The 18,706-nt window shown below is 37.4% G+C and overlaps 1 protein-coding gene across 1 annotated transcript in view; it reads left to right on the top strand.

The window, feature by feature from the left end:
* The window catches only part of CACNA1C (calcium voltage-gated channel subunit alpha1 C), a 527,762-nt gene that overhangs the window by 118,257 nt on the left and 390,799 nt on the right, over positions 1-18,706 (top strand). Inside the window, exon 2 of the mRNA XM_060776701.2 lies at positions 14,869-15,192. Within this exon, the coding sequence (XP_060632684.2) occupies positions 14,869-15,192 (324 nt within the window). The remainder of the gene's footprint in view (positions 1-14,868; positions 15,193-18,706) is intronic.

Consider the following 18,706-nt stretch of genomic DNA (forward strand, 5'->3'; position numbering starts at 1 on the left):
AGCTTCCAAAGAAGGAGCCTCCAACACACTCCGGGGCAGAGAGTTCCACTGCTGAACGGCTCTCACAGTCAGGAAGTTCTTCCTCATGTTCAGATGGAATCTCCTCTGTGTGTTTGCATATATATGTGCGTGTGTGTGGTTTTGCACATGCATTGTAATATATTTTTTGTTTTCTTGTTTTGTTTTCAAGTCTCTTTGCTGTGTTTTTCACTGTTTTTATGAGTGATGATCACTCGTTGGCCTGATAAGTGTATTGTGTCCAAATTTCCAATTCATCCAGTGGTTTTTGAGTTATTTTAATCCCACAAATGAGCATTACATTTTTATTTATATAGACTAGCCATCCCCTGCCACGTGTTGGTGTGGTGGACTCTGGTGGTCATGGGGGTTCTGTGTGGGAGTTTTGGCCCAATTCTATCGTTGGTGGGGTTCAGAATGCTCTGTGATTGTAAGTGAACTACAAATCCCAGCCACTATAACTCCCAAATGTCAAGATTATTTTCCCCCTCAGCCACTTAAGTAACAAAAGGAGTAACAGTAAAAGAAGTCTACCAGGCATGGGCAAACTGGGGCCCTTCAGGTGTTTTGGACTCCAACTCCCACCATTCCTAACAGCCTCAGGCCCTTTCCTTTCCCCTCTCAGCTGCTGAGGGGGGAAAGGAAAGGGCCTGAGGTTGTTAGGAATGGTGGGAGTTGAAGTCCAAAACACCTGAAGGGCCCCAGTTTGCCCATGCCTGGTAGACTTCTTTTACTGTTACTATAATTCATTTCCTCTTCACCTAAAAAAGAGAGAAAGGTTTCTGAGGTGATTTGACTGTTTCTGTCAACTGACTGGATGTAACGGTTTTTCCCGCCTTTTCTTCCTTATATGGTCATTCCCTCTCACTTGAAAGGCCTACTAGCCAAAGCTGCATTGTCACTGTAAGCAAAGAGGAAATGCACCCTGTTTTGTGTCTACATGGCACTAATAGGAGCATAGTGTCTAGATCTAGGGAAGTAATGCTACCCCTCTATTCTGCTCTGGTTAGACCACACCTGGAATATTGTGTCCAATTCTGGGCACCACAATTCAAGAGAGATATTGACAAGCTGGAATGTGTCCAGAGGAGGGCGACTTTAATGATCCAGGGTCTGGAGAACAAGCCCTATGAGGAGCGGCTTAAAGAGCTGGACATGTTTAGCTGGACATGTTGTAAACCGCAATGAGTCGCCGTTTTAGGCTGAGATATTAGTGGTATACAAGTGTACTAAATAAATAAATAAATAAATAAATAAATAGCCTGAAGAAGAGAAGGCTGAGAGGAGATATGATAGCCATGTATAAATATGTGAGAGGAAGCCATAGGGAGGAGGGAGCAAGATTGTTTTCTGCTTCCTTGGAAACTAGGACACGGAACAATGGCTTCAAACTACAAGAGAGGAGATTCCATCTGAACATGAGGAAGAACTTCCTGACTGTGAGAGCCGTTCAGCCGTGGAACTCTCTGCCCCGGAGTGTGATAGAGGCTCCTTCTTTGGAAGCTTTTAAACAGGGGCTGGATGGCCATCTGTCAGGGGTGATTTGAATGCAATATTCCTGCTTCTTGGCAGGGGTTGGACTGGATGGCCCATGAGTTCTCTTCCAACTCTTTGATTCTATGATTCTATGACATATCTCACCCTGTTCACCAAGATATTTATCCCACCATTTTCTAGCTGATTTTTTTTAAAAAAATATGTCCTATAGTATTCTACTTCACAGTATTCTACTTCATATGAAGATTTCATAACATTTTAAAAGTTTGTCTCTAACATGGTATTAATGCTATTATAGGCTCCAGATTGATTAGGGTGTCATTTTTTAACTCTTATTTCGACCTCCAGACACAACATTTGTAAGTTGAGAGCAAAACAATTCTGTAGCTAGAGATTCCCTAGACCAGTATACTACTGGTAGTAAATTTAAAAATCAAAATTAAAGGAAAATGTCATGAGACTAATATGGGGTTTTGTGTTTTCAGAACATGTAAAAGGTTACAATTCTATGTGCACATCTATTGTACCTCACTGTGAGATTTATTTGATACAAGGTGGTTTATTTCTGAATACCAAGCATAGGATAGGATGGCTGTGAGTTTTCCAGGCTGTGTAGCCATGTTGCAGAAGCATTCTCTCCTGATGTTTTGCCCACATCTGTGGCAGGCATCCTCAGAGGTTGTGAAGTCTGTTGGAACCTAGGCAAGTGAGGTTTACATATCTGTGGAATGATGCTCAGGGTGGGAGAAAGAACTATTGTCTGTTTGAGGCAAATGTTAATGTTGCAATTGTCCGCATTGAATAGCCTAGCAGCTTTAAAGCCTGGCTGCTTCCTGCCTGGGGGAATCCATTGTTGGGAAGTGTTAGCTGGCCCTGATTGTTTCCTTTCTGAGACTCCCTGGTTTTTTGAGTGTTGCTCTTTATTTACTGTTCTGATTTTAAAGTTTATTTTAATACTGGTGATGATGAACTAACCTGCACATTGCATATTATTTGGGAACACAGAAATGCTGGACCACTCTAACAAACCACCATGTCAGACTATACAGAGAAGCAATTAAAATCAACAAGCATGTGAACAATGGAAAGGAGGAAACAATGAAAATGAACAAAATCTGGCTACCTGTATTAAAAACTGTAAATTCAGGATAATGAGCAACACACAGGAAACAATCAGGGCCAGCTAACGTCTCCCAAGAAAGGATTCCGCAGGCAGGAAGCACCTGGGCTTTGAAGCTGCAAGACCTTTCAATGCTAATCAAAGTGGCCAATTGCAACATTCACACTTGCCTCAAACAGATAAGAGTTCTTTCTCCTGCGCTGGACAGTCTACAGATATATAAACCTCACTTGCCTAGTTTCTAACAGACCTCACAACCTTTGGGGCTAGCCTTCTATAGATGTGGGTGAACCATCAGGAGAGAATGCTTCTGGAACATGGCCATACAGCCTGGAAAACTCACAGCAACTCAGTGATTCCGGCCATGAAAGTCTTCGGGGAAACATTAAACATAGGATTGTTCTGTTTACAAGAAGTTCTGTAACTGTCTCCTCCTCTTCCTTTTTGCTGTTTTATAGTACCGCACCTATTTTATGTTTCTGCCTTTAAAAGTTTAAAAGAATGCAGATTGAGAAGGATTTTATATTGCAACTAATGAAATAAATTTCAGTACTGTATATATAAAAATACGATTCTCATTTTAGCCTTAGTTCACAGAAATTTCACTGCTATAATGGTTACTTTAATATAATTATAGTGTAATATAGCACATGCTACATTAATTATTTGTATTTTTTAAAAACCTTTCTATAGATTTTATAGCTGCTATATGCAAACTTTGTGCTGTAAAATGAATAGTGTACTAAAGAGTTTCTGCTGTGTAGCTAAATTTCTGTTTGAAGCAGCTGAGCTTTTACATTTTCTGACGTTTTGTTTTAACTATGAAATGCTTCCAGTATGTCCTATTTAAGAAAATACTGCAAGTTTTTACAACATTGCCCCACAGATATAAATCTTTCTTCCAGGGAGACTACAATTGAACATCTGGATTCATGATACAGCTACAATGAAGGCCAGCAATTGAATCTAAGCCAACTGGCACCTGAGTGCTATATTTCTCTTCTGGCCCACTGAGCTATAAAAATGTATTAGTTCTTTGTAGAGCACTGTGGTTTGAGACATAGTGTTGATGTGCTTGGTGAACTCTGTAAGAGTATACATTGACACAACACCTGTTTTAAAAACCTGTTTAGACAATGAGTTGAATGTAATGTTGAAGACTTTCATGGCCAGAATCACTGGGTTGTTGTAGGGTTTTTTGGGTTATATGGCCATGGTCTAGAGGCATTCCCTCCTGAAGTTTCGCCTGCATCTATGGCATGCATCCTCAGAGGTAGTGAGTTGAATGATGTTGCTGTTGTGTGCCTTCAAATAATTACCTCAGAGGGAATGAGTTGAATGCTGTTACTGTTGTGTGCCTTCAAATTATTTTTAAATTACAGGGATGCCAAAGTGACCCTATCAGGTATTTTTCTGGGGCTGAGAGTGTGTGACCTGTCCAAGGCCACCCAATGGGTTTCCATGGCCAAGTGGAGATTCAAACCCAGGTCTCCAGAGTTGTAGCCCAATGCTCAAACCACTACACCATACTAGTTATTATTATTATTATTATTATTATTATTATTATCTTTATTTGTACCCCGCTAGCATCTCCCAAAGGACTCGATGCGGCTTACAAAGGCCAAGGCCTCAAAACATAACATAACAATACACAACCTAAAGCAAATCAAAAACAGTTAAAGCAATATTAAAACAACAGGCAATAAAACAATACACCAAGACACAATAAAATTGGGCCGGGCCAGAGTAATGGGTACAGATTAAAAGTGCTGATGTGACAGGTGATATGTAGGATTATAGTTCTATAAATGCTGTGTACTTCTACTAATTTATTAAAATATTTATAATTTAGCCTAGATTTTTGGCCAGCTTCTTTGTTGGCAGACTAAGGCTACATCCAGACAGATAGCTTTTACTAGTCCTTCTAATCATATGACATTGTGCAGCTGTTCCATCTTTCCCATGAGGAGAGGAGGATAAGAAGACCTCCTCCTCCTCCTCTTCTATGTTTGGATCTCTGGTAAAATGATAAAGTGCAGTTGCACATTCTAAAAAAAACAAAACAAAAAAAACCCCTAGGTCTATCCTAAAGGTAATATGCTTGTGATTTTTGATATTTAATTCTCTTGGCTTATTCTATTTTTTCTTCCTCCCCATCTGTTCATGGTTGCTTGGGTTTCCTTCCTTTCTTCATTTCTTGGGATACTCATACCTTATGTCAGATCTCTGCCTTTCACCACTCTTCCCTTGTAATTCTCTCTACTTAGTGCTGTAACCACAATAATAAGGTAGCATCCTATGGACATTTATATGGGAAATGTACCCCTAAGGGAAACCAATGGGATTTTTGGGTGAAGTGATGAGGGGTACTGTCTCAAACAATCCAAAGCCAGTTTCTTAGAATGGTCTCTTAGAGCTTTAGGACTCGGAAAAAATACAGGTGATCCCATGAACCACATGCCAGACCCCCCCCCTTTTTTTTTGTTTTTTTACTGACATGTTTTGCATTTTCTTATACAGTCAAACCACATATCACATCCATCTTGGATTAATCAAATTCAGTTTGCAAAAATCAAAGCAAGTTGTTTATTGCTTTTCATTTATATCCAGGACTCCCCATTCCATGCATGTAACAGGAAATACTTATTTTCATGCATAGCAGGAATAGATGGGGTAGGGGTTTTCTTTTTTTTTTTTGTGACTGCATCTAGTCATATTGTTAGCGGTTTGAAGATAATTCCTCACAAGGATTTGTGGGCCAAAGTGCTGCAGGGGAAAGGACTTTGCAGGAAAGCCTGATGAACATTTGGTGTTTTTCAAATGGCCTTTTAAAACTATTTTAATCACTTTGCAAGAATACTAAATTGTTATGCAGATATTAATATTAATATTTGATATAATAAAACTTTAATGATTTTTATTTGGAATCTCAGGGAGAGGCCACACAATTATGAATGTGTGAAATGAAATATGAAAATGGAACACTCACTGATTATCCAAGGCTGGCACTAGGATTAAATCCAATTGCTATTCCCAGTTACAGTAGAAGACAGTTGATGAAGTCCAGTGTGGTGGAGTAGTTTGAGTGTGGAAAGCACACAACAATAGAGTTGGCTCAATAGGAATTTGCTAATTCGGTGCTCTTGTTAAGTTGTATTAAGTTACTCTACTTATGACCAATAATGATTAGATTTAAGTCTTAGGATCATGTGGTGTGGGCATCTAGATGTTAGACTGTCCCACCAACTCTAGTTAGCACAACCAATGTTGAAGAATGTTGGGAGCTCTAGTTCAACAGCATCTGGAGAACTGCAGGATACACACCCCTCCCTGCCTTAGTATTTAAATACAGTTTACTCTGGGCAGATATTTGCAATATTACATTGGTTTTTGGAGGCCATGTAGGGATAGAGTTTTTTTTCTGTAGCAGCCCACATCATCAGCTCCCTCCTTTACGGTGATACCTATGGCCTCATCACTGTTTTTAATTCAATTGGCAGCAACTGCTTGTACGTATTCGTGTCTGCACACACATTATTATATGAAGGCAACACTGGGAAAGGCTAGGAAACTTGGAAACTGCAATCTGTCTTTTCTTCCTTGGTTATCCCATTCGACCACAGTTAAATTGTGTCAAATAATATGCTACATTCAGGCTGCATCATGAATCTTGGATCCTTCTCTGTTCTTTCATTTTGCTGATGTAATATAGTTAAATGCTTTAATTAACTTTTGTTTCCTAGAAACAATAGTGAATCCATCATGGGTAAAAATTCCAACTATGTGTCCATTCAGATATCTATTAGCAAACTCTGCCAGTTCGGTACAACTTGTTTCTTACAGAATCGGACAGTTTCCTTCCAATTTGTGAAGAGTGCTGTTTCCATAAGCTGTCTGGAAATCAGGCCATTTTTTACTGCCTAAGTTACTTAGAATAGTTTATGTCTGAGACAGAATTTCATAAAAGTGAAAAGTCCTTATCAAGAATCAATACTTGCAATATTTGTTCATATAAATCTGCCATTAGTGACAGATCATTGGAAATTAATTCAAGATAAAAGGCTCTATCATTGTACATTCCATTATAGTAGAAACAAACCAAACACAACTTATGTTCTGAAGTGTCAGTGTACCAAGAATAGGGTTTTCTCTGAACATGTACTGCTCTTATTTGCAAATGTTTTACTCATGAAAGTCAGAGCAAAAGTATATCTGAATTCTCCATAATAAAGGGGAACTTTGTCTTCTGAGAATAATCTCTGAACAGAAGATATGGTTTAGCAAAATATACTGGAGCTTTTACCCTAGGTGAATTAAACAGTAGGAGTGGTCTATGGTGCATTCAGATTCATTCAAAAGGTTGTGACAACATAATTCACAGTAATATTTACAGTTCTAAGAAGCTTGTGCCATAATTCCAACACAACCCCATCTCAGCATTAAAAAAGGAATGGAAATTTCTATTTGGCAGTAATTATATTTAATGGCCTGTGCAGGGAAATAGTGATTCTACCCATGTTGGATTATTTGCTGAGGTGTGTCCAGGTAAATTAGTAATAAGTTTTCAGTTCCAAGAAAGTGCAGTGCCTATTGGTATTGTGCCCACTCCTGCCTTGTTCCATGTAATTAATAAGTGATAAAAATCAAAAGACAGATCCTTAGAATTGCTGAACATTTATGAAAAGTAGAATACTGCAGCTGTTTATTGTGGCAACAAAGTCCCAGCCCAGCATGTTAGGAACACAGCAATTTTGACAGTATTATGATAGCTTCTTCATTTTGCAGAATCCTTATGACTGCACATTCAAATCAGGAAATCCTGTAATTGCTTTTTTAAATCATATGGTTAGTTTTATAATACAAAAAGGAGATGTTTTGTACATTTACTGCATGGGCTACATTCTTAGTTCCTTAAGAAAGAGCATCTGTTCCAGAAGTCCAGCATATTATAGGCCAAATACTATACTGTTGTTTAGGAAAATGTTTCATTTCACATTTAAATATTAGAATGTTTTGTAGGATGACACAATGGTGTGTGGTTTACTATGGTCCAAAAAGCTAACATGTGAAATGGTTGTTAAATGCGGACTAGATACCAGACTTTTGCATTTTGGTTATTGCATTGGGCTATCATATACCCTTCCATGGTCCTGATTTGACAGGGACATCCATTGTGAAACTTGTTCATCTGCTTCTTACATGACCATTTTATTCTCTTTCTCTTGCTTTCTCCTTTTGCACTCAGTTTTTCAACCAGTACAAATTGAGTTCAAAGTGTAAAAGTAGTTAACTCAGCATGGGGCAGAAGAACCTTCTCAATAGGCTCAGGCAAAAGTAAACTTCTGCATTTTCTCCTAGCTTGTATGTTACTCATTAAATACTTAATAGAAATCTTAATCACACAATATTCCTCTTTTCATCTAAGAAATGTTGTAGGGTATGCTATCATGCAATTGTTAAAATGAAGTATGACAATGCTTCAAAATGATAATATGGCATGCGTGATAACATCTCCCAAACTCCATAACCTCCAATATATCTTTTGCACATAAATGCAATAAGCTGCTGACATTCTGTTATATAATGCTCTGATTATATCAGGTTGTGAAAAAAATGGAATTGGACCGACATTCTTCTTGAGTGTGATTTTCTAAGATATTCCCAGAAAGAGGTTCATACTAAAATGCTATCTGGAGCATGTTAAAACTGCATTAAAAACCAGGAGAGAGATAACCAAGCAAAATAATTTTACCAGTCCTATAGTTGTTCCATTTTTATTTTCTGGCTTCTACCTTTTTTTAAATAAAAGCCAATGAAACCTCTTTTTAAAGTTCATGATTCATGTAACTTACTGTGCTGAGTAGTGTGTTAAGGAAATTGCATGAGATAGTAATTAAAACATCAGGATTTTCTTTGAAGGCCACATCAACCTTATGGTTGCCTTCAAAGGGCCATTGAATATGTGATTATACAGATGACCAACTATATTTTTTTTTACACAGTGTTTGGTTCTCTTAAGTTTTTTACCTAGTTTGGATCCCCGTTTCTTATGGAACAACAACCCCCATCACTTCTGATTATCTGCCATGTGCATTGGGGTTAATGGGAATTGCAGGCCATCAATTCTTGTGATTCGGAGGTTGAGGAGAGGTTATAAGGCAATTTCAAGTTATCATATCCACAGATGTTGAGTCTCAATTCAAATAGCATTATCTTGACTAAATGGAACAAACTGCAGCCTTTCAGATGTTACTAGATTGCAATTCCCATCATCTATACCTTTGATTACTAATGATGAGGAATATAGGAGTTGTAACAGTCCAGGATCTTGAGAGCCATATAAAATGGCATGGTGCCTCCCCCCCCCCCCCCCAGCTTTGTGTTTGACATAACGTGTGTGTGTGTGTGTGTATTCAAACTGTTTCAAGATTTAAATAAATACATGTATCCTGCAAATGTGCAAATTTGGCACAGACAGTCCCATTCATTTTCTTTCATCCCACTTGCTCAGTTGCTTTTAAAATGTAACAGTCTCCCTCTCCCTCCTTCTTTCCTATTTTCCCCTAATTTACTTCAATTCCTGCACATTTCATTCTCAGTGCAAAGATTGTTTGTACTCAACTTAGCTGTGTGGAAAAGAGAGGGCAGAAGAGGTGAGGTGTGGAATATTCTTTTTTGCAATAGGCTCCAGCAACAACACACTGCTTATCTTTTTGTTCCTTCTGAACAACTTTTGCAATCTTAACTATACTATTTCTTTGTCATATGTGTCCCAGTTTTCATTTGTAAAACATTATAGATGGTATGTGTAAACCTAACTTACAACGTTTCTTATTTAAATCAGACCCTCCTTAAGAAAAATATCAGCTATGTTTGACATCACAGATGTTAAATAGGTGACACAACCATTAAAGGGATGGAAGCCATTTTTCTGTTAGTTTCCGTTTTTTCTAGAGCAGTGGTCCTCTACTTGTGAGTCCTCGGATGTTTTGGCCTTCAATCCCCAGAAATCCTAACAGCTGGTAAACTGGCTGGGATTTCTGGGAATTGTAGGCCAAAACACCTGGGGACCCACAGGTTGAGAACCACTCTTCTAGAGTCTGGTTCCTCTGTAATATGCTCTTTCGTGACTTTTAAACATTTATATTTCTGTATTTTTGAGCTGTTTTTCAATTCTCTCTTTTTACATGCTTCTTTCTTCTGTCTGCTTTATAATTTTTATATAAATACAAATCTAATGCAGTCTTAACCTGTGAGAGAAGAAGTGCAGAAGTGTTTTTCTTGTTAGTGTAACTAGCAAAGCAATCCAAGTTCCTCAGACAGACATCTTGATAAAATTGGATGTAGTGCTGCTTCTCCACCGAATTGAGTATTACTGTATTTCTGTTCAGAATGTCACAGTTATACTGAGATGGAATAGGGGTAACGCATTTTGACAGATCCAGGGAACTTTAATTCATGAGAAGGCCTTAAGATTCCCATTCTGAGTCACCATTGAGTTGGTACAGTTCTCCTCTTTCATTAGGGCAGTAAGACAGCACCATATACATCTAACACCAACAAGATTTTGTAAGTGGCATGGCATGGAATTCACCAATTTAGACAACATCCCCTAGTTATATTGAAAATAGTACTGTAGTTTCTTCCCATGTGTACATTCAGTTTCCTATGATGATCTTTTGAATCTCTTCACAACAGAAAGCAACCATTTTACAAGGAAGAGCAAAACATAAAATGGCTGAATACTTTCTTCTCTTTGTGGACATTTCTCTTCCCTCTCCCATATCATATTATGGAAAATCCATGAGGATTTTCATCACTAGCACATTTTTCACATGTATTAAAAAAACACCTTTCTAGTAGGAGACAGACATTTCAAATGGATTGTTAATGAGTGGATAATTAATACTGTTGGAAGGAAGGGATATTTATTTACAGAAGAGGAAAAGCCCGTTTTCTTCTAAAAGAAATACTTCTTGCTGGCTTCAGACAGGTCGATTCTACAAGACAAAGTGTGACTTCTATATGGCTTCCTTCTGGACCATATATGGCATTCTGTAAAAAATTCTCTAAGCAAGCAAGCTGTCCCGACATTGGATTCTTTTTTCACAATTTCCTAGATTCTCAAAATTATTTTAGATACCGAGTTCTCTTCTTTATTTGTGGTAAAACAATATGAAATCAACTGTCCTTTAGGATGAAATAGACAGTATTTATTTTTCTTCAATACATAATAATCTCCTCTCAAGTTGCTTCTTGGCTTTGGTCTCTTTCTCTTTGTATGTTGACTCACAGGACTGCAATTAATCTTCCTGCGTAAACTGACTTTACTGTGTTTGGCTAGTAATCCTTTTGAAATCAGGGCACAATCTGTGCAAAACTGCAAGTTGGCTTTTCTGTGAGTGGTGACAGATCCATTGCCTTTTATATAGGAGCTTCCTCCCACTTTACTCTGTGTTTTGAAAAAAATTAGGCACAATACCACCTTTTCTGAGATGAAAGGAACAGCAGTCTCTCAAGGACAGCTAGCTAGTGCTTACACAAATTGAATAAATTTCTTATATGCTGCAAAGGAATTATTAAAGCTGCCTCATATCTACACATCTACAGGCATTCTCCTAATATAATTATTACTAATATACCACAACAAGGGCCACAGGTTAGTTCTCAGATAAAGAAAACATCTAATATAATTTTCAGGATATGTGACAGAGGAACTCTGAAGTATGGCTGTTAGTTGGTTGTTTTCTCAGCTAGTGGTTGATTGCTATAACTTTAGGTAAGCCTTGTAATTTGAAAATTGTGCTTTTCAAGTACATGGTCTATTCCCCACTGTGAAAAGTGTTTGCTAACAGTTGAGGTCATCTTGTACAACCTCTAGAATATCCTTCACTCCTCTCTAGTCTGTGTAGTCTGAGTATGAACTTTAAATGGCCTTTTTATTGATTACAAGATCTCAGTGGTGACACCAGAAAAACATGAAAGCAATAGAGTGGAGTATATTCCAAGGTGGGCAAGCTGTGTCCCACATTACTGGCAAATATATTACTTGTAGGCTGCAAAAAGAGGGTTTGCGGGACACAGGCAACATGCTCCTTCTTATTCATTCCTGACTTATCCAGATAATAAGATATTTATATGAGTGAAAGAGTTTTTCCTTTTAGTAATGAAAGGAACTCAGATATTGTAGGGGGAGGGAGAAGTAGAGGGGCAAGCTCTTAATTTCAGGGAGCCCCCGGTGGCACAGTGGGTTAAACCGCTGAGCTGCTAAACTTGTTGACCAAAAGGTCACAGGTTCGAATATGAGAAGCTGCATGAGCTTCCGTTGTCAGCGCCAGCTTCTGCCAACCTAGCAGTTCGAAAACATGCAAATGTGAGTAGATCAATAGGTATCGCTCAGTCGGGAAGTTAACAGTGCTCCATGCAGTCATGCTGGCCAGCTCTTTGGCTTAGAAATGGAGATGAGCACCAACCCCCAGAGTTGGACACAACTGGACTTAATGTCAAGGGAAAGCCTTTACCTTTACCTTGCCCTCTCTATGTGCAAGCCAGCACTAGAAAACACAATACTTGTTTGAATGAAAATCTTGAATTGATCATGTTTCACATACACATGCAAATAAACTTCCCCCATTGGGACTGTCAGGTCAAATAAAGAACAAGACTGCTGTCACTAATGGTTGTGCAGAAGAAAGAATTTCAAGAGATGTTGAATTCCTGCTGAAAATCCCTCTTTGATGTAACCGTTAAAGGCATAGGAAATATATCCTTTATTACACCTGGCAAATATATAAAGGAAACATATAAAGTTATAACACATCATCAGGCATCATCCTCCACTCAATCTTGGTCTTGCGTAGGAAGAGGGCAAAGCCATGTTCTCTGAGTCAGTGGAAGGGAGGTGTCTGTTTGTACTGCTTGCATAGGCTTCCCATGTGATTTAAATTGTGAACTATCTGATGTTTCTGATGTTTGCAGAAGGGAATGAAGATGCTGGTAAAATCGGAAAGAGTGCTCACTTGTGCATAAAACTATCCAGTTATTGAGATCCAGTCCAATTGGGTGCCCATACCCTCTGAGTTGTCTCCTGAGGGTTCAATCTTTAGTACTACTCAAAAAAGGTTCACTGCCCCAGTTTGTTAATAACCTTTAATAACTAAGTTATTAAGGCATCACTTTTTTGTTTTTTAATCATTTTGAAATATAATTGAATGAATGTTGCTTTATAAATTAGTACATGGGTTCAAGCCTATGTTTCATAGCTTGAATTTGTGAAATGATAAGGATTTGTTTCCAACTAATTACTAACTTTGCACTTTTGGATGTATCTTGAACAGGTTTGTAAGTAGCTTGCAGTGGATAAATAGGCAATGCAAAGTCATTTGGTCGTCGTAAACTGAGATGTTGTATAAGTGAATAACATTTTTCATTGGCATGTTGTGCCATAATTATATTTGTGGTGCGTTGCTAGTATTACAAAAAGATTGCATACTATTTAGGCATTTCTGTGCATGGTGGTTGGCTTTGATGAACTATAGGTGGTAGCTCCTGTGTCAGTAGAGTATTGAATCCGTTCTGGGTTTTAGTGTGAATTTTAAATGTATTATCTAAAGTACTAAACTATATGGGGACAGGATTTATACTTCTGGACAGCTGTTTTGAAGTTCAAACAGATTCTCTGTTCCACTAATAGGAGAGCTGCAAGTCACCTTTAGCTATTTCACTTACAACTAAAATGAAGCCATAGGTTATGAAAATAAAACATGATTTGGAAGACCTATTATAATTCTCACATCTGCTTACTTCTGAAAAGGTGCTGCAGAATCCACTGTACTCATTGAGGCAATGTCAGTTTTAAATTCTAGAGTAAGAGTACACAGTAGAAGTCAAGATACTATTATTGTGTGTTTAGATTAGGTCTAATTAATTTCTCTAACTGAATAGGAAATGCCGAAGCACTCAAAGCTGGTGACCCATAAACAGACACCAAAGTTGTTGTAACATACAAATAGAGCTATTACATATTTGCAAATACTGCCTCTGTATTCCTGTGGTTTAGTGACAAGAACCAAATTTGCAAAATTCAGACTTTCAAATGCAGAGAGTCAACTAGGCAATACATAACAGCAACTGCAATGGCTTTCATGATAGGTTCTTTTTAGGATCATTGTAAGTTGCCTTAGGGTTGTCATAGGTCAGAAATTATTTAAAGGCACACGACAACCAATATATCTATTCCAGGATTTCTATGCTTAGAATTATGTGAGTCAGTATTCTGCTCCTAGTCCCAGACATTGAGAAAGTTTTAACCAGTATGTTGCTTGACACTGGTCACCCTATTTTATTTTATTTATTAGCTTTAGTCAAATTGCCAAGTATGGTCATAGGTTATTAGTGAGTGGAATATGGGCTATTATGGAATAAATGAATGTGAAATGTAGCAACAGAATTGAGTTTTCTGTGATAAATCAAGAAGACTGAGGGGGGATGATTGATAAGAAATTGGGTTTTAGTCATGTCCCTTTTTCAATGTTGGGGTGTGTGCATCTATTTATGGTAGCCTATGTTTGTAGTCATACTTGAGTGGCTGAACATCAGGAACTGGCTTTTGTATACAGACAGCCCCTGAGTTACAAACATCCGACTCTTAATTACAAAATGGGGTGACACAACAAAAAGTGAGAGGAAATCTACTCATAGGAAAGGAACTTAACTCCTGTAAGAGTTATCATGGGGGAAAGATGTCTCCATTGAAGCTTTATCACCAGTCCTTGTTTCCATGACGACCCAACATTTTCAAAATCCAATTGTCACAGGGACATAAAGTGAGATGAAATCTTCTGAACAGGGGTACAGACAGGAAAACTAACTTCACAGGGGTGTTAACCCTTCCCTATGCCAAAACTAGAAAAAAATGGGCTGGAGTTACATTTAAAAATGTACCTGTTCCAACGTACATACAAATTCAACTTAAGTACAAACCTAAGGAACCTACCTTGTTTGTAGCCTGAGGACTGCCTATATATAGATATGAGACTTGTAAGTTAACTTCAAAAACATAGCCATATTGGTCTGGATATCAGTATGCCGAGGAGTCTTATTGCATCTTGGTAGCGTAAGGTTTTCCACACTAAGTGTACTTCTTCAAATACAATTTACCTGTTAGAATTTTTCCAAACCTTATTATTTTGTATATATTCCTTTCTAATCTCCCTTTCCCCTTCTTTTTCTAGGTTCCAACTATGTGAGTCCCCGTCCAGGTCATGCCAACATGAATGCCAATGCAGCTGCAGGGCTTGCACCTGAGCATATCCCTACTCCAGGTGCAGCCCTCTCTTGGCAGGCTGCCATCGATGCTGCCAGGCAGGCCAAATTGATGGGTGCTGCTGGCAATGCAACAATATCCACTGCTAGCTCAACGCAGAGGAAGCGGCAGCAGTATGGAAAACAGAAAAAACAGGGTACCACCACAGCTACACGTCCTCCCCGGGCATTGCTGTGTTTAACACTGAAAAATCCCATTCGGAGGGCATGTATCAGTATTGTTGAATGGAAATATCCTTTTTGATGTAGTGCACCAGATTCCACCAATGGAACAACATCCTCCTCTGCTATCTTTGGGTGGTTCACACTATTTTCTGAGATCTCACCTGTTGCTCCTCACTTTACAGCATCTGCAATTGTGTCACTTAATCTGAATTTGACTTATGATAAAGCCAACCCTATCATAATGTTGTCAAGTTTGACTGGCAGCAGTTCTAGGTTTAAGCTGAAATGCTTTTTTTATAATTTGAAATACTAAGAAACAAACCTGGAATGTTCTGCATGCAAAGCATGGATTCTACGATTTATCTAAGCACCCTCCCAAACTCTTCCTCTTTCATAATTTATAGTCACATTGTCTTTATCCTTCTAATACTAGAAGGTCCATAGAACGAGACAGGGTTCAGCTTCTCATTTCTTATTTGTATAGAACAAATTCAACTTTAATTATTGAATTCTATGGCTCTACTTCCAGGAAAGCTGGAAGGATAAAAAGAGAATGGATTTAAAAGCATTGTAAAGTAGGTACTGTCAAAACAAATTTTATTTTCAGGATAGAATCAAAAGATAAAAATAGACTTGTCAGTAAAAGTTTTACTAATAACCTCCAGCAGGCCTTCTTTTTTGGGTGCTGGCTTCTAATCCTTTCAGTTAGTTTTATTTCTTACCCTGCACAAAACTGTAGCATGTTGGTATATTATGATAGATGACTGACTTGGGGGAGATGGGAGGGGTACGCTCATATTGGTTTAGTTGTTTGGTACCTCAGCAATGATGCATCTTTAAGTAGAGCACACAAGTGACGGCCTGATAAATATATGAGACAACATGGACTGAGCAGATTGATGCATTGTAAAATGGAAGGCTGCACTGATGAGCTCTGGAAATGACTGAACAATACAGTTAAATCAGTCTCTAAGGAATGATAGTTGTTGTCAAAGCCACACAATAAATATAGCTGATATTTTTCAATACGTCACCTGATATACCAGAATCCTAAACCATATATTTACAATTATTATGCATTTTCTGTTGAGATGGATAATATTCTGCTACATTGCTATCATGATAACTAAGATTGGAAGCTCCTCTCCATGTTAGGATAGTCCAAGATATTTTTTCCTTTGAGTAACAGAACAGAAAATTCTGTCTTTAAGAATACCGACTATAATGACATGGTAAAACCACCAGTGATTCGGCAGTGGTAGGATAATGTTCTGGATTTCAGTTATGGATAGTTTCATTATAATCAGTGTGTTTTGTTCATTTAAAGTTTCTGAATGTATAGTTTCAAATAATGCAAGTAAACAGTGCAATTAAATTTTATTTAATGGGCACTCTGCAAAGAAAAGCAAATGCTTTGTTATAGCCCCACTGCAAAGTAAATATAATTGCATATTTCTGTTGCATATTAAATAAATATTAAAACTATGGTAGACTGAACCAGGGATCTGTCAAGGAGAGCATTTTCATTACCTAATATTGACAATTGGGTGTCTTTTGGAAATGTATAAGCAGGGCATGAATGCAATAGTTCTCTCCAGCTGCTTGGTATATGACATGGCAGTACACAGTACCAGTGATATAAGTGAATCCACACTTAACAAGTTTTATAACCTTGCTTATGTCTGTGTACAAACAATTTCTGACTTATGGCAACCTTATCATAGGGTTTTCTTGACAAAACTTACTCAGACACTTTAACTGTGCTCATGCTATGGAATCCTGGGAACTGTAGTTTTGTGAAGCACCAGCACTATTTGACAGAGCAGGCCTTATTATTATATTTATTTATACCCTGCTTTATCTCTCCCGAAGGAGACTCAAAGCAGCTTGCAACTAAAAGTATGGCCACATAATTTAAAATGTGCAAATATGAATTTGAAAACATTGGCATGAATGCTGCTGCTAAGCCTAACTGGAATATACCTATTGCATTGATGAGACTTATTTATGTGTTGGCTTATCATTTTATAATTGAACACTAAGGAAAATTAATCAGGACTGTTAATCCCACAACTGTTATACTAAATGCGATAGCACTGGATTTATGTTAAAAGAATGGAGCTCAGTGATTCTTTGCGCTGGAAAAATATGCAAAATTGGATATATGTAAAAATAATACCGTATTCAAAGTCAAATTTATAATTATTAATTTCAAAAAGACAGAGTTAGTATACTAATTGGAAGTAACATCTCACTTATATTTATGTAACTTCTTGTTATAGGTATAATGCTTAGTGTTTCAATGTATTCTGCTTCAATCTTTCATCTTCTGTTAGTTGTACAACCATGTATACTTCTTACTCTCTGATTCTGTACAGTCTGATTGCTGCTCAGTGTTGTCTAAAATTTATAGGTTTAATATTAAATAATAATAATATATGTAAAGTAATAAATAAAATATACAAATATGCAAACATTAAAACAGAATTAAACGTAACAGTATTAAAATTCACAGTCAAATCCATTAAAACATATTCAAAGCCTTACAGAACTACAACTCCCTGGATTCTATAGACTGAGCAATGCTAGTTAAAGTAGTGTCAAACTGAATAAAGTCTATAGTGTAGCTGCACCCTGAGGGAGTGTGACTTGCCTAAGGTGACCCAACGGGTTTCCATGGCCAAGTGCAGATTTGACCCCTGGTATTTAAAGTCAAAATCCAGTGTGGAAACCATTACACTACACTGGCTTCTAGAAGCTTTAAAACTAGATAATAATATATGGCTATAACATCTTAACAGTTCTCAACCTCAGCCATAATGAAACCATTTCACTCAACTTGGTCATTCACCATATTACCTCCTGGACTTTGTATTAAAAGGAAATCTACATAATTTCTTAAAAATTGCTCCTATGAAAAATTAAAATGTTATCATCCACTTTAATAAGGAGGACAGTGGACTGAACAGAAAATTTGAATTATTTGAGTCATTTCAATAGATTACAGAGGTCAGCATAAAATTATGAATAGGGCACTAGCTGTCTGAAACAACTGGGACAAAATGTGCATCTGTAACCAGATGCTAATTACCTCTCTATAGTCAAGATTGACCTACTTTTCCATATTTCAATCTTATCTTGAAATATCCTTCAGAAATTAAAACTTGTATAGTCATAAGCAAACAGGAACCGATCTTATTTCTTACTCTCTCCAGAGAACAAGGCAACAATTGCTTCTATTGAACTTACTAGATTTACAGTGTTCCTTTCTAAAGTTCAGATTATGAGTGGAAACTGTGGCATGGGGAAAATGACATTGAAAGGTTTCATATGTTATAGTACCAATCGGCTGCACATTTTCATCAATTTTACATCAAATTAACATTGTTTTATTTGCTCTTTTTGTTGAGATAACAAAGATATACATACATACATACATACATACATACAGAGAGAGAGAGAGAGAGAGAGTATAATATAGTTTAGGGAGTTGCTTTATTTAGTTATTTCCAAAGACTTCTGTTTTAATTTCTGAACTGAGCCATCACTACAGTATGCTGTACTGTACTGTATTATATAATG

Source organism: Anolis sagrei, chromosome 5 (genome assembly GCF_037176765.1).
Source record: "Anolis sagrei isolate rAnoSag1 chromosome 5, rAnoSag1.mat, whole genome shotgun sequence".
NCBI classification, from domain to species: Eukaryota; Metazoa; Chordata; class Lepidosauria; order Squamata; family Dactyloidae; genus Anolis; species Anolis sagrei.